This window comes from Lemur catta, chromosome 14, assembly GCF_020740605.2.
Source record: "Lemur catta isolate mLemCat1 chromosome 14, mLemCat1.pri, whole genome shotgun sequence".
NCBI classification, from domain to species: Eukaryota; Metazoa; Chordata; class Mammalia; order Primates; family Lemuridae; genus Lemur; species Lemur catta.
The window spans coordinates 27,026,874-27,044,187 of NC_059141.1; the positions used below are offsets into that span (position 1 = coordinate 27,026,874).

The 17,314-nt window shown below is 38.4% G+C and overlaps 1 protein-coding gene across 1 annotated transcript in view; it reads right to left on the reverse strand.

The window, feature by feature from the left end:
- Window positions 1-414: 414 nt before the first annotated feature.
- Window positions 415-17,314, reverse strand: part of CC2D2B (coiled-coil and C2 domain containing 2B) — a 79,691-nt gene continuing 62,791 nt past the window's right edge. Inside the window, exons 26-35 of the mRNA XM_045567909.1 lie at window positions 16,479-16,577; window positions 14,112-14,294; window positions 13,755-13,952; window positions 12,321-12,410; window positions 10,804-10,917; window positions 8,378-8,512; window positions 7,909-8,028; window positions 5,057-5,115; window positions 2,893-3,070; window positions 415-669 (exon numbers count right to left, since the gene is read on the reverse strand). Of these exons, the coding sequence (XP_045423865.1) occupies window positions 481-669; window positions 2,893-3,070; window positions 5,057-5,115; window positions 7,909-8,028; window positions 8,378-8,512; window positions 10,804-10,917; window positions 12,321-12,410; window positions 13,755-13,952; window positions 14,112-14,294; window positions 16,479-16,577 (1,365 nt within the window). The 3' untranslated portion in view covers window positions 415-480. The remainder of the gene's footprint in view (window positions 670-2,892; window positions 3,071-5,056; window positions 5,116-7,908; window positions 8,029-8,377; window positions 8,513-10,803; window positions 10,918-12,320; window positions 12,411-13,754; window positions 13,953-14,111; window positions 14,295-16,478; window positions 16,578-17,314) is intronic.

The window sequence follows — 17,314 nt, forward strand, 5'->3', positions numbered from 1 at the left end:
CAGATGATTCTGATGGAGATGGTGTGAGGCCCACAATTTGAGAAACACTGGCCTTAGGAGGAAAGGCCAGAATTGCTTCTTTCCCAGAATAAGACTTACTGCAGACAGTGACCCAAGACAGCCAGACTTCCCAAAGGGTCCTCCTTGAAGAGGTTTCTGGTGAGGAGGTCATCCAGACTCATCCTCAAAGACTCAGGGGAATAAATCTCCATACTTCCCAAATTGATAAGTGAATCAAAAATTTGGTTCAGCACTTGGCTAGATTTTAGAATAAGCAGCAAAATCCCAAGGTACCAGAAAAGTTTGGTTTGCTCCTGGTCTAGGGACTCATAGCACAATCTTTTCCTTTTTTTTTTTTTAATATTTTTATTATTTTTTCTTTTTCTTTTTATTTCTTTTTAATTTTTTTTTCCTTCTTATTTCCCTTTCTTCCAGACCCCACAAGGACACCAAAATCTTTCCCTTTTCTCTTCTTCCTTTTCACTTATATTGGGTTAAGGAAGCCAAATAAACCCACACAGACAATATGTTACTTGGGTATGAGTGGATGTATACAGCTAATGCAAATTCTGTCTGGGGAAATTCAGAAGAGTGAATTCCAGTTTGATACACGGCATCAATAACTGACTGTAGATCAGTGTATGGCATCTGGATGGGAAACCCTACAACCTGGATCAAAGACAGAACAATATATAAACCCACATTACAATCACGTAATCAGGAATTATTGTACACAAAAAGATCACAGAAGCCTCAAAGAAATGATAATCATAATATAATAATAGTTTTTTGTAGGTGCTGATTATGTTCTAGGAATAACTAAATGTTTCACATACATATTTAATCCTCAAACAACCCTATGAGGTAGGTACTATCATAATCCCCACTTCACAGGTAGAGAGGAACACAACCAGGTCTGTCTGATGCTAGAGCCTAGCCTGCACATTTAACATTCTACATACTTGCACCCTTTCTAGACAGCAAACTGCCAACAAAGAAATTACTTGGTCCTACATATGAGAGATTTAAGTGAGAATTTTTGAAGACTTTATTCAACATTGATTCAGTTTATATTTACTAAGTGACTATGTAACAAGATTAACAGATCATGGAACATGGTCCTTTGCAAAATTATCTATTTAATAATACATAGTGACATTCATAAGCCTCTTTCAACCTTATACAGGAATATTTTCCTAATTCTTAAATCTGTTCACGTGTTCTTCCTATGTGGTTGTGTAGTGCACTGTCCTTCCTTGAGCTTACTTAAAAAAATATATTGCAATTATCTGTTTCCTAGTCTGTCTTTCTAAGTATAAGTAGTCTGTCATCTCTGTGGATGCACAAGATCATATCTGCCTTGTTTAATGCCATAACTTCAGTGCCTAGCACAATTCCTGGCACATAGAATAAAAATAATAAATAGCATCTACTAAGCATTTAGTAGGTGTTGGGTGCTATAGTAAGTAGTAACTCACACAATCCTCAACAAAATGACAAAACAGATAACTATTTTTATCCCAGTTATCCAATGGGGTAGAAAGTGTAGACAGGTTAGGTAACTTGCTCTAGATCAAAACTAGTGAGTGGTTAAGCCAGGTTTGAACACAGGCTGCAGGGTTCAGTCCAGGTTTATTATTGTTGACTGTATTATTAAATAGATAATTTTATATCAGAACACCAAGTTTTAAACCTTGGCTTATATTTAACTATGCCTTGCTTATCTGTTTACTCCCTAATTCTATTGAAAATAAAACAAAACAAAAACAGCTTCTTCCCTACTCATGAATGAATAGTGCTGACAGATCCCTTCCTGGTGGCCTAGGTACTCAACTCCAAACAATCTCCTTACTTCCTCCTCTCAGAGGCTTCCACTAGGAGACATCTTCCAGTCTATATTGATGGTAAGGGGAACGAGGAGTCTTACTCTCGGGAGGCTTGGTTTTTCAAAAACCCACTGGACCAGTTCATGGGGAGAGGAGGTGAAAAGATACCCAGAGCTGAGGGTAGGGTAGGAAAAGGAAAGGAGAATCCTAACAATATATCAGATGCCCACCATGTTTGCTTATGGACTTGCTGAGTTTGAGATGCCTTTTTCCCATCCAAGAAGATGTCAATGGGCTGGTGAATATATGAGAGGAGGTCAGGAGAGAGGTCCAGGCTTAATGTATAAATTTGGGAGTACAGCTGGCCCTCCATTTTGGAAGGTTCTGCATCCCATCCACTGATTCAACCAACCAAAGATCAAAAATATTTGAAAAAATAAAAAATAACAATATGACAATAAAAAATAATATGAATAAAAAACAGTCTAACAGCTATTTACATAGCATTTACATTGTATTAGGTATTATAAGTAATCAAGAGATGATTTAAAGTATACAGGAGGATGTACATAGGTTATATGCAAATAGTATGCCATTTTATTAATATATGAGGGACTTGAGTATCCATAAATTTTGGTACCCATGGAGGTCCAGGAACCACTGGTCCTGGATGACTATAATTTGCATATAGAAGATAGTGAAGCTTGTCTGCAGTCCTCTTGCCCAGAACTAGTGACAAGGAATCCAATCTATTACTAGAGATCATCTTTTACTTTCTTAATTACAGGGTGGTTTCCTTTTGGGCATCTCTTTCCAAAGTCTATAGCTCATACATCATAAAATATGTGACTGGTTTCAAGAAAATGCCATGCAGTGTGGTCCTGGTAATGACTGTTCACTACATTTGAACAATTATTCTTGGTCTATAAGTAAATCCATTTTAATACCATAGCATCTATCTTTCAGGATCGAGACAAAAGGCATTTCAGAGATATTCAAGATTGCTATTATTTAGCAATTAACATAGATAAAAGAATGTCATTAATGCATTAAATTATATACAAACCCAATAAAGTTGTAGTAGTCTTTCAAATTCACTCTCTTTTTCATCTGAAGCAAAGCTTCCTATGCCAACTTCTAGCTTAGGAAGGATTTGTCGCAAACTAGATGAACATTGTCGATTCCAACGTGTTGGTTGTTGAGGTCGCCATTCCATCATTTTACACTTTAGAGTCCTTTCAATCCTAAGATAAGATTGCAAAGATAATTTTATGAGAAATTACAACTCATCTAGTAAATATGATAATAGTTTTGTCACTTTTATTCAGGTATGAGAATGATACTTTTTGGGCTTAGGAGGAAACCAGACCTCGATAGCTAGGGGTTATCTGCCACCATTGATATTAATCAAGTTGGGGAGAAGCAAGGTCTTGCTTGGCTTGGGAAGGCAAGAAGCTTCCTGGAGTAGCCAGAAATTAGCTCTCCAAGTCACATCTCTTTTCCAGTTACCTGTGTGTAGGAAGCTGCCTACTGGGTATGATTTGACAACACTTACTATCCGATTACTGGGTTGACATTCCTACTCCAAGACCCTACTTTGACATAGGATATAGTATTTCTAAGTATCCACCTTTACGAAAATTCAGAGATCTGGTCTGGCATGATGTTAGCAGGGATAGGATTATTTGATCAGTTAACTTAGCAAACAGAGTTTGGAGGAATTGAGGCATTGGACTGAGAAGTACGAGAGGTATGGTGATCAGCTTCCCCCTACCAGGATGTAAGCTCCATAAGGGCAGGGATTTTTACCTGTATACTCAGCCCCTAGAACAGTGCCTGGTGATGAATGTGCCAGGGAGGAGAGAGAATGGGGACAAAGTGTGGGTTGGTTGATGAGGTCTTCCTAAAAAGCCTATCTGTGCAGGATGACTGTGTGCGATTGATTCTCTAACTGCAGTGTGTTACAGAAGAAGCTGCTGGGAATCTCCTCTTGGTTGACTTTATAGTCCCACTAAGCGGTTGGAGTTTGCAGAAGGTCCCAACAGTGGCCATGCATCAGAATCCCCTGTAGGGCTTTATCAAAACGCTTCACCTCCAGACATTGATTCAACAGGCCTGGTCTGGGATCCTGGCACTTGTATTTTTAAATAGTTCTAGAAGTGATTCTAATGAAAACCAGAAGTTGAGAACCATTTACATTCTGCATTTCTTTCTTTTTTTGCTAAGAACTTGGATATGAGGAATGGGAATGACAGGGTATAGGGGAGGAGGTTGTGTGCTATTGAGAAAAGAAAGTGGCAAAACTATTTTTGTTATGCTCTGTTTTGATTGGTTGGTGGTGGCTTACATGCCAGCCTGCTGTGTGAGTGTGAGTCACTGTAGGCAGTTAGATCTAGAGCCTCTGATATATCTGGAGTAGGAGTGAGGCCTGCTGCCAAGTCTGTGACCCTCTGGGCTTGACTGACCAGCTCCTTAAGGCATTTGTGTGTATGTGTTTGGGGAAGTGGGGAGCGCCCAGGAGTGACAGCAGTGTTGTTTCTGCCACCCAGCTGGAATGCTTTTACCATGCCCCAAGTCATGGGCCATTTACCTTCAGGTCCTTTCAAAAGTGTTAGCTAGGCTGGGCATGGTGACTCACGCTTGTAATCCTAGGACTCTGGGAGGCTGAGGCGGGAGGATTGCTTGAGGTCAGGAGTTCAAGACTAGCCTGAACAAGAGCGAGACCCCATCTCTACTAAAAATAGAAAAATTTAGCTGAGCAACTAAACATAGAAACAAAATATTAGCCAGGCATAGTGGCGTGTGCCTGTAGTCCCAGCTACTTGGGAGGCTGAGGCAGGAGGATTGCTTGAGCCCAGCAGTTTGAGGTTGCTGTGAGCTATGCTGAGGCCACGGCACTCACTGTAGCGTGGGCAACAGAGCAAGACTGTCTCAAAAAAAAAAGTGTTAGCCATTGCATTATTATTACTACAGGCTTAACAGGCATATGTGCTGAGAACTTTTCAACGGTGACCCACAATGTTTCCCAGAGTTAACTGAGACTGTCCTTTCAAGGAAAGCCCTAGATGGCTAAGGGCTCACTTTTCAACGCATGTACCAAGAGATAGGTGGTTCCATGAAACTATTACAATCTCCCTTTCATGTTGAGTTGCTGAATGTAGCAGGTATTTTGAATGGCTGGGTCAGGGGACTGAAAGGTGACTAAATAGATTAGGGAGAAAACACAGTACCTGTTCTTTAGATCTTCTACCATGCTTTTATTAGTATCAGTGTAAGTTATTTCTTCAGGCTAAAATACAGACAACCAAAAGTTAGGAAAGAGTGTATAGAGACCATTTTTACATCACAGTCACCCTGGAGTGCTACCTAAAATGAGGAACCCAAACCAGGCTCTCGTGGCAAAAACACTTCATTCCATGGGTAAAATGTAGACCCCAGTATTTTCTTAGACACATGCAAACACAAAGAACTGGATCCTGGCAGCTGAAAGAAACAAATAGTCAAAGAAGGAAGAAGACAAATGGTGTTAGAAGATTAATAACGATGTCCAATGTTTATTGAGCATTCCACATGTGCCAGGATTTACATGTATTACTTTATTTTAAAAACTTTAAAGACCCTAGAGCAGTAAGCACACTATTGCCCCTACTTTAAAGATGAGGTAACTGAGACTCAGAACAGAGAGGTTAAGTAACTTTGCCAAGGTCACAGTGAAAAAGACCAGTATAGCTGCCAAAGATTATTTGGTAGAATCAATGAGCATGTCAAATGCTTGTCTGAATAAATGAATGGGGACGGCAGGTCTGTCTTACCCATGAAAAATACCTTCTTTTGTAAATCCATACCCCTTCCCATGCACTGGGGAAGCCTCTATGGGTCTTCGTGCTCGTTGCTGCCACTCTCTGATGGGACTATTCTCTTTCCTGATTTCTGTCTAGACCAGCTCCTGCTCCCCCTTCCTCACTCAGCTTGTCATCACTTTTCCCCAGGAAGCCCCTGCAACTCCTCCTCCCTCAGGTCGTCTGGTGGCCATGCTCCCAAAGTACATTCATTTCTTTTGTAACAGCATTTATCACTCTGTACTGGACTTGCTTGTTTCCTTTGTTTCCTCCTCTAGAACCCAAGTTCCAAGAACACCAAGGCATGTCTTTTTCTTTGTAGTATCTACACCTAACATAGCACTGGCTCACAGCTGAAATCAATAAACATCACTTGAATGAATAAGAGAATGATCATATATTAAATAAACGAAACCTTCATTTCCAAATAGGTCTTTCAACCCCTAGGAGGTAGCAATACTTTGGTCACACCTTTAGGAGGGGAAAGCAAGGCATGGGTTATAGAGGCTGTGAATGTCTGCTCAGGAGAGATAAGCACATTTCGGCTTCTTTAAAATAACTTTTCAAATGGGAAATACATATATATGTTTGCATCTGCATGGAGAATGTTAGAAAGATGCCCCCAAAACACTGACAGTAGTTATTTCTTCCAGTGTGGGAAAGCAATGTTGAAGGGGAGAGAAACACTTCACTTTACACACTTGGGTATTCTTTGGTTTCTTCTCTCACAGCCACCATGCATTCTTTTTGATGGTGTGAATGGCCTCGAATATACAGACAAGCATGGAGAATAACACAAGGAGAGCCACCCACCATACTCCTTTAAAAACTACTGATGTGTGGCTACTTCTCTCAGAGATTCTGATGTAATGCACGTACAGACAAATTGAGAACTATTATAAATTGGTTCAGTTGGTTCATCTTTTACTGCTGTACGGAAGATTTCATTTTATGAGTACTTCACAACTCATGTACCAATTTTCCAGTTGATGAATCGTTTCAAATTTTTGCTCTTTCGAGCAATTCTATAATGAACATTTTGTACTTGTCTCCTTGTGAATGTTCCTCTAGGGGATATACATAGAAGTTTGAACTTCCCTTTACCAGATATCATCATATTGCTTTCCAAAGTGTTTATAGCAATTTATGCTCCCACCATTTCTCTGCCTCTTTGCCAACACTTGGCAAAATGTATGATCACACGATTTGTTTCCAGTTTTATGCACGTGAAATATTTATTTCACATTAAACTATTAATTTCATAAAACTAATAGTTTAGTTTAAATTGCATTTCTCTGATTATGAGTGTGGTTAAACATTTGAGTTTCTGCTTCTGTGATGTATTTTGCCTATTTTTCTATTTTGTCTCTTTTTCTCATCCTTTCTCTCTCTCTCTCTCCCTCTGGGCTCACAGCTCCTAGTTTGTAGATTTTGCCATTGCCTGCACCCTGACATACCATGGCCCTCAATCCAGAAACAGCTGCTGATACAGTATTTGGAGTGCCTTCCCAAAGTGATACTGAGTACATCGCAGGTCCACTGGCCAAGCCATCTAGTGATTGAGTTAGTTTTCAGTCTCCTGCCTTCTGCACCCCAGGCAGTGAGTCTACAGGTTTTCTTCCCAATTTCTTTCAAAAGTAGGAGAGTAGGGGAGCCCCATCATAGTCTCTGGCTTCAAAAAGTGATGCTTGCTCTGGTTCCTCATAGTCTCTGGCTTCAAAAAGTGATGCTTGCTCTGGTTCCTTGTCTTCCATGAAGCATTTTCAGACCTTGCTGCTATCCCTGCTTCAGCCCCACTCACTGTCAATGTTTCTCTCCCGTTTCTAGTCCATGAGATAATTATCATGGTTTGGAGCCCAGATAAGCCTTTTGTCTGTCAATTTTTATACCTGATCATCACCATGGATGTGGAGCAGGAGGGCTAGGTTAAAGTAATAACTTACTATACATCTTGAACATTATATGCTATGTTTTATGATTAAAAATTTTTAAATTCTATTTTAACATTGAAATTCACATTTGAAATGGCACTTTCTTCTCAATTTCTTTTTCCTTCAGGTAGAGCAAAGGGGCCAAAGTAGCCCGAACATGGGCTGGATGGCAGAGAAAACTAATTTTTGATTAACGTTGCAAATAATTCAATAAGCAATCAACTACGGACCATGGCAAGAGCTGTCACAACTAGTAAAGATTAGAAGCAATGGTAACTCTCATACAGACACGCCTGGAAAAATATGATTTACCTGTATGCTTTGTGCTGTCTCTTGAAAATTGTTTGGAAGCAACTGTTTCCAGAAACTTTCCTTTGAATAGTCAAAATGTACAGCCATTGGTATATTATTTTGTTGAATATTAAACCAGACCTATTAAAACATTAATAGAAAATCATTGTAGGTCCATGGAACACAAGGCCCATAGTTGGTAAGGATGAAGCAAAATTTTACAGTCTTACTGCCCAATGAAGTGGCAGAAGCCAAGGGCAGTTCTGAGGCGAGAGACACAGATTCCAGGGTTTTGTGATCACTAGACTACCTCACTGGTTCTCAACCTTGGAGGCACTAGAGACCCACCTGGGGGATTGCCCAGGCCTCATACCCCAGGGATTCTGATTGAACATCTTTATTTTCTCCAGAGTTCCCAGGTGATTCTAATGTATAGCCAGAGTGACTCCTGAGGAGATAACTCAAAATAAGATTTCCCCCATACACTCACATTTCTATCATCAAACAAACAATCTACACTTTGTAAGGGACAAAATGGGTCAAACTGCTTATGATGTTGCCCAGTTGATGGATTCCAAAGCAAATATTCATCAGTTTCTTGAGTTAATACATAAGCCACGGGCCCCTGTATGAAGAAACAGAGTTAAAGTCATTTGTGGTGCATTTAACTAACTTCTGTATGTGGAAATTATAATGCGCTGATGCTAATTCTTAAAAGCCTTTTTTAGGGCTTTTTAATTTTTTGAAAACAAACAGACCCCCAAAGCTCCAGAAATCCTCAGGCCCAGCTTAGCACGAGGATTCAGATGAGAGAACCTATGAGCCAGTGCAGCCACGTATGGTCCTGCAGGGTATTACCCTCATGGCAATAAAATATGTTATTCTAACAAAATCAGTATATTATTATGATTTCCCAACAGATAGTACTAAAGTGTCTTGAGGCGGGGGCACTTTTGTCTAATTCACACAAGGTGCTATATGGACTAGTCCTGCTTTGATGAGAATATAGTTGGAGACTTAAGGGTGAACATCAGGCAGAGTTACGGAATGGAAACTGGCTTATGGCTCTGATAAAACCAAGCCACTAAATTAAAATTTAAGAAATTTTAAGCCATTAAATTAAAATTAAGAACAAGATTAGAGGCTAAAGAGAAAGTATACAGGAAACTAGTCTGAGGAATTAAAAAGTAGTCATTATGTTATTATTTTTCTCTGCACATACCTTTTATAGCGTAAGCCTTTCTTGGCAAATAATACAAGTTCAGGTAACAAGAATAAGACCATTTAACATTTATTCATTATTTATGTGTATCAGGTACCATTTTAAGAATTCACACTAACTTTCACTCCAAATTTTGTGACGTAGGGATGCCCATATTTCAGATAAAGAATCAAAGACTAAGCTAGGGTAACAGTGAATGGAATTATTCCTGTTTTGTAAGGATATAACTGAGGCGCAGAGAGGTAAACAAGGCTGACAGCATACAGTTAGTAAGTGGCATTGCTGGGTGTAAAACCCATGTCTGACTATGCCCCTAACCCATGTACTTAACACTATGGTGTGTAGCCTGGTCTCTCTGACCCCTCAGTTCTTGCTCTCCATCACCACACTCCTCTTCTCTGTAGGATAGAGGAGGCTTCAGCTAAACCATGCAGCCGAGGGGAAGCCCTGTATGGCTGCCTCCGGCGGTGTGGTTCACAGGTACAGACGCAAATGTCCATCAAAATATTGTTGACTGTTTACTGCCATCCTAGTGGCACTTAAAACTACAGCAGGGAATTATATGGGAAGAATTGACCATAGCATAGGCTTTTAGTGAACAAACTTGAAAAAGAAATAATAAGGGAATATAGGGAAACAAATGATTATGACAAAAACCATAAGGCAAGACACTCCCGATAGGGCTAGAAACAGTTCAAAAAGTATAGTTTTCTAGAGGTATGAATGCAGGAGAAGTATATAAATTAAGTTATAAAAATGTCTGATAGGTAATAGGAATTTCTGACCCACTTCTTATAAGATTAAAACCTGGGTAATGGAGCATGAAGACAACTGTTTTTTTAAAGATCTTAAAATATACTTATTATTAATAGAAACATATGGTGAATTATAGCTACCACAAACACACTGTAACTATTGCTACATAACAACCACCACCACCATTTATTGAGTATTTTCCATAAACAGGTGCTATTCTCAGTGCCTTATATGAACTAGGCCAGTGGTCCCCAACCTTTTTGGCACCTGGGACTGGTTTCATGGAAGACAATTTTTCCATGGACCGGGGAAGTGGGGATGGTTTGGGGATGATTCAAGCACAAAATCTGTATTTGCAGCCACTCCCCAGCACTAGTGTCACCACCTCAGCTCCACCTCAGATCATTAGGCGTTAGATTCTCATAAGGAGCGTGCAACCTAGATCCTTTGCATACACAGTTTACAGTAGGGTTTGTGCACTTATGAGAATCTAGTGCTGCCATTGATCTGACAGGAGGCAGAGATCAGGCCATGATGTAAGCAGTAGGGAGTGGCTGTAAATACAGAGGAAGCTTTGCTTGCTCACCCACTGCTTACCTCCTGCTGTACAGCTTGGTTCCTAACAGGCCAGTACCAGTCCGCAGCCCAGGGGTGGGGACTGCAGTACTAGGCACTTTAATATTCCCAGTAACCCTATGAAGTAGAACTATTTTTAGTACTATTGTGTAAAGGAGAAAAACAAAAGGAAGTCACTCTTTACATTGTATTATAGAAATTTTGATGAAACATTATCCTCTTAACTAGTAATAATAATTGCTCATGAAATTCCAAATTAGCTTGTGAAGAGATGGAAACTTGGAGTTGAAGTCTTTTAAATTTGCAGCTCGTATCTGATTTGGTTTTGCTTACATTATTTCAGTATGAACTCCAACACTTACTTCTAACACTGAGGTTCCCAGTAGGACAAACGCCTTCTTCCCCAAATACAGGAAGAAATTACAGAGAAGTATGGCATGCTCCTCCTTATTTCCAATAGCCAAACTGATGCAGCACTAAGGCAAAACAAAAGCAACGAGAACAAAAAATAAAAAAGGAAAGGAAAGTTGAGTAATGCAAGCATCCAACAGATTTAGAGCCCCTCTACTCCCTTTAATTCCAAACCTACTTATTTTTGCCAAGGTGCTAAGATGACAGCAAAGCAGTCAGCTCTGGCTTTGCTAGGGCATTAGAAGAACAGAACATTGACTAGGAACATTGGGGTTACCTTTATTATGGGGCACTTAATATAGATATTATGTAGAGTAACCAGATAATTTATACACAAAATGGGACATTTTTTGTTTAGGACAAATATTAAACTATGCTAGGCAAACAGGGACATATAGACTGGTATTTTGAGGAATCTCATCTGATAGGGAATCAATCACATAATGTTTGGGAGGAACTGATACCTTTCTGAGTTCTACCAGATTTGAATCACTGGATCTTAGAACAAAACCATACATTTGTATCTTCCTTGGTCCACTTGGCAGGACACCGGGCTAATTTAACAGACCTAGTAAGTCTATTAAGTCTAACCTATGAAGTTAGCCCTGTGTCCCTTAAATCCAGTTTAGCTCTAACCCAGCCTTAAAACATTCTAGATAGGTACCAGGATTATCACTTCCAGATGAAAGTGTCCCTTTATTAGGCTCCCATTATATTTGTATTTTCTAATTCAAATATTTATTGAATGCCTGCTAAATTTAAAGCAGTGTACAAGTGATGAATATAAAAACAGATAAGAACAAAGTCTCCCTCTGCCTTCAAGGAGTTTACAATCAGGATGTATGTGTACAGGGTGTAGGTGTGGGGTCAACATGTTAGCAACTAAACATAATTTAAGGAGAATGGAGGAAGTGCTCTAGGGTTGCTAAATTTAGAAAAAAAATTTATAGGATGCCCAGTTAAATTTGAATTTCAGATAAACAAATAATTTTTAATATTAATTTGTCCCAAATGTTGCATGGGGCCTGTATTTAATTTGGCAACTAGTCTAAAGAGACCTTTAATCCAAGTGCTAAGGAAGAGCACTGCTATATGAGCTCTTCATTCCATTGGGGGAGACTGAGGAAAGCTTTAGGGAAATGACAGTGTTTGCCCAAGACTTTAGGGTCTGACTAACTCTACAGTGACAACCATACTGCTCTCTGGAGAATGTCATAATATTGTATTTTTGGAATTCCTGTGGAATCAAAATATTCATGAGCCACCACTTAGAATGTTGAAAAGATTTTTTGGCCTTCATAAATTATTTCCATAGATTGTTGCAGAACTGAAGATGTATTTAAAATTATCAAATACTTTTAAATTTCACAAGGCAAAATATTACATAAATACATAATATTTTAAAAGGCTTCTTTCAAAGAAAAGCAAGAAACACTATACACTTTAATTATAAAATATAATTTGTTACCTCTGATGTCAACCATATATCAAAACCATCATTTTCATCCAGTGTATCAGGCATAAAGGGAATCAAAGATACAAATCGAGAAATGATGTCCTAAAATAATATTAATTTACATTTATTCAGTATGTACTATATGTCCATCACTGAGCACAGTGTTTTACATGCATTATCTCATGTAGTATACGCTATAAGCCTATGAAGTAGAAACTATCATTATTCTAGTTTCACAGAAGAGGAAACAAGCTTGGAGTGATAAAATAACCTGTACAGAGTCATATGGCTAATATAATATATAGGTGAAGTCTCTGGGGAACTAAGCCCAAGTTGGCCTGACTCCAGAGGGTGCATGTTAGTCATTATATTTTATCGTAATAAATTATTAAAATTTTAATCATTATAACAATATGTATCAACATTAAACATGTACTTTAAAGTGTAACTGTTAAAAAAAAATTTCTTTTTTTTGGCCAGGCATAGTGAGTCATGCCTGTAGTTCTAGCACTCTGGGAGGCCGAGGCGGAAGGATTGCTTGAGGTCAGGAGTCTGAGACCAGCCTGAGCAAGAGCAAGACCCTGTCTACTAAAAATAGAAAAATTAGCTGGGAGTGGTGGCATGTGCCTCTAATCCCAGCTACTCAGGAGGCTGAGGCAGGAGAACAGCTTGAGCCCAGGAGTTTGAGGTTGCTGTGAGCTGGACTGATGCCATGGCACTCTAGCCTGGGTGACAGAGTGAGACTCCATCTCAAAAAAAAAAAAAATTATTTTTAATGTTGAAGAATAGCAATGGTTTGATTTGCTTTTAAGTTCAAAATCTATTTGAATTATTTTTAGTAATATGAGCTTATTATAAGCTGCTGCAGTGGGGAGATAGATAGTGGTTCGGTCTGCTTTCTCAAACAACAGAAGCTATACCGTGGATCTTCCCCCAGACAGCGCTGGAGACAAGGACTCAGACTAAGGTAGGAAAGAAAAAAAGGATACAAATAAACAATGAGTTAATGAACAGAAAGTTCATTAACATTTTAATTGACATACAATAGCTGTCATTTATGCACAATCATGATTCTGTACACTGGTGACTTCATGTAATTAATAAACGTTTCATAATCCTTGACAAGCAAAGGAGTTAGGATTTATATACTTTTTAAAACCATAACGATAGTCTTTGAAATAAATCCGAGAGCACTATTATCTCCTTGGATATTGGGTGTCAGGAAACATACGAAGAAACCCATGATGGAAAAGTAGAGGGTAGCAAAAGGCAATCTAAATTAGAACTTTTGATTTTAGCTTAAAGACTAAGGCTAAGAGAGCTTTATAATTCACAACTAGTATAAATATTCTGAGAAGAGATAACTGACTAGATTGAACCCAAATAAACAGAAGGTAAAGGGATTCCTCAATCACAATGAAGCTGTTATTAATAAAAAAAACTTACAAGTGTTGCACTAGAATCATGAAGTAACATATCCAGAAGTTGCCGAGGTGGATTTAATGCCTTGATGTATCTTGTTACTAAGATCTGTTTCCCTTCATCATTAAAGACAGTAGTTATGATTCTTCGGTTAGGAAACATTGCCTTGCAATTTTTTTTAAAAATCTGTGCTCTTTGCAAAACATCTATTTGATCTGAAAACTAGAATCAAATTTAAAGTATTGTACTATATTGTTCCCACAGGAAAATGTCAAGAACAAATGTTTATTTTTGCTAGCTTTGAGATTATTATCACTAGTTTTCAAAATAATTTAAACTTCTTTGATGGTATAAATGAAAGAAATTAAATGTAAAACCTACCTTATCTGGTTTTGGATTATAGGTAACATATGATATTTGAGGTTCAATGGTAGCAAAAATATTTAAGAAGGTACATTCTTTTAAATTCTGCCAATTGTAATCTTCTTTAGGAGATATATAAGTCTTACTCCAAGTATACCCAAGCAAAACTGGTGGAATATTTACTTGAAATGTTCCACTAATCTGAAAGAGTATATTAATATAATAGATTATACATGATGAAAACAAGCATCACTTAAATATTATAGCCCAGCTCAGTCCTCTCCATAGGAGAAAGCAGGCTTGCATAAGTACATGGGCTTCTACTTGTATGCACTTGCCCAAGAATGATCAGGTTCTCCATGATGATCTGCTCATAGGTACTCCTGACACCTTGGGTCCCTGCCCAACATATACTATGTAGAGACGGCAGGAGTAAGAAAGGGATGAAACAAGGAAGGAAGTTACTACATTGGACTGATAAAAGCTCTGAGAAAATCTAATTCAGGCTCAGAGGAGAAGCTACAAGATCATGTTGCAGTTTGCATTGGGTCTAGAAAGAGAAAAAATGTAACAGCAGGAAAGACATCTCTGAGGCATCCAGGAGGAGGGATTGTGTGTGTGTGTGTGTGTGTGTGTGTGTGTGTGTGTGTGTATGTGTGTGTGTTTGGAGGGAAGAGATGAGTTACAATAATAACTAATAATAATAGCTAATAATTACTGAGCACTATGTACAAGACACTGTGCCAAGTTTTTGGTATAGATGGTAACATTCAATGCAGTAGATAATGCCCTTATCTCCATTTTGCAGATAAGGAAACAGAGGCTCAGAGAGCTGAAGTATTTTGTGCAAGATCACAGGAACTAATGGGTAGTGGAGCCAGGATTACAACCCAGGTTTGTCCACCTTTGAAGCCTCCATTCTTAACTACCTCTCTCACCTACAGTCTGGCCTGAGACTGAGAAATGTCGTAGGGATTTACAAAGTAGGAAGCCCTGTATTTCCAACAACTTAAATCCCTATTGCTTTTTTATTTGCAACATACACCATGCAGGCACTTCTACTCTTCTACCCAATATCCATTCTTTCCTCCTTTCTTACCAACAGTTTTAGTTGGTAACATAACAGCTAGGCAGTGGCCATACCACACAAATAAAATGCAAGCAGAAGTCTGTTGGAGTTTTCTGGGGAACTGTCTGTTTTTCTGATACAGGCATCGCCCCTGCTTGCTTCTCCCTGCCCCCTGTTGCAACATAGATTTGAGGCTAGAGTTGCAATGAACGTTTTCCATTAATGAGGATGAAAGCCACGAACCTGGATTCTTGATGATATCCTTGAGCTGCTGCACTGGCATCTGGACTTCCTTTTAGGTGAGATAAATAGACCTCTTACCTGCATCAGCCACTGTTAGTCAAGTTTTCTGTTGCATATGGCTGAATGCAGTCCTAACTAATACACACACGATTCCTTCTCACTCAAAAGCCCTCATTTGCTTGACAAATTTATCTTTAAGGACTTAACTAAAAAGTTATCTCCTCAGTAAAGTCTTCCCTGACCTTTCATTCTTCTCCTCAGCCTCTGCTTATCCACCACCAAACGCTCTGAACCACACCCCCATCCCTGCCCACTTCCCCCTGCAACCCAGGAAGAGTAATGTACTTCCTACTATATGTTCTCACAGTACCTATCTCCTGCCTCTGTTAAAGCACTACTGCAGTATCACATTGTACCAAAATGTTAGTTTTCTTCTATAGACAGTGAACTCACTAATCTAGAAAACTCATTTGTGAATTTTTAAATCTTCTGTGTCTGGCATGGCCTCAGAGATATCAAGGCAGTGACCTTGCCTGAAGCCACTCAGTAAATAAGTAACAGAGCCTAAAATGGAGTCTAGGCTGGGATTTTTATACTTTGCTGGTCATGTAGGCATATTCTTGCTACATAACCCAACAGCAGAGCCCTCTGAGGGTCTCACAGAGATCAGGTGCTAATCATCAGTCTCACCATTAACAACAAGCAATGCTGACAAGCTGAAACTCCTGGGACTCATCATTACAAAGCAACACCATTGAGCATATTCCATGAATCTGGGCTTACAGAACTGTTATATGCAAATATGAATGTTGCTTTAAGACCTAAGGCTAGTTGTCCTATTCTTTATTAGTGAACACTCTCAAGATATAAGAAATAAATTTGTGGGTATCCCCTGTTCTAGAGATAGTCAAAACCTTCAAATACTCTAAAACCCAGAATACTCTAGTACAGGATAATTTTAATTGATTTACCAATCTGCCAATCACAGAATCTGATTCAAAGACAACAGAAAGTGTTTCTATTAGGCAGAGGTCAAAACTTGGAATAATTAGCAAAGAACCATTTTCTATTACCTCCGATTGTTGCAGAAGAGCAGAAAAGGGAAAGATGATAGATCCAAGCCAATTCTTTCTTACATATGAATGACCACTACAGCTCTTGAGACAGTGAACCTATTAAAATAAATAAATTTTTTATTATTTAATATTATGTGATGAATAGTTTCATAAACTCACAGGTAAGTATAAAAAAATCATCCTTTCTTTTTGAAAATAAAACAAAAGATAAATAGAAAAGACATTTTTTCTTGTGTTTTAATTTTTTAAAAAGATAATTGACTACTGAAAGCAAAATAATAACCTGTTGTGGAGTTTATGACATGTCTAAGTAAAATGTATGACAACAAAGCACTGGAGGGGGAAATGTAGGTGTTATAGCATTCCATTCTGCACTATATGTGAAGTGGTAATACGTTATATAAAGACAGTCTGTGGTAAGTTAAAGAATATATTGTAAACCCTAGAGAAACAATTAAGAAAATAAAGAAGTATAGCTAAGAAGCCAGTAGTGGAGATAAAATGAAATCATAAAAGTAGTCTATCAATCCAAGAGAAGGCAGGAAAGGAGGAAAAAAGAATAAACAACAGATGGGATAAGCAACAAATAAGAAGATGGAACCCAGCCAGGTCAGTAATTTCACAAAATGTAAATGGCCATATATTAAAAGACAGAGATTGTCAGAATGGATAAAAAAAAAAAAAGCAAGACCCAACTATATGCTGTCTACAGTAAACCCATTTTAAATATAAAGAGACAGATTAAGAGAAAATAATAAGAAAAGAAAGAAAAGGGAGAAAAAGATATATCATACAAATATTAATTAAAAGAAAGCCAGAGTGACTATATTTAT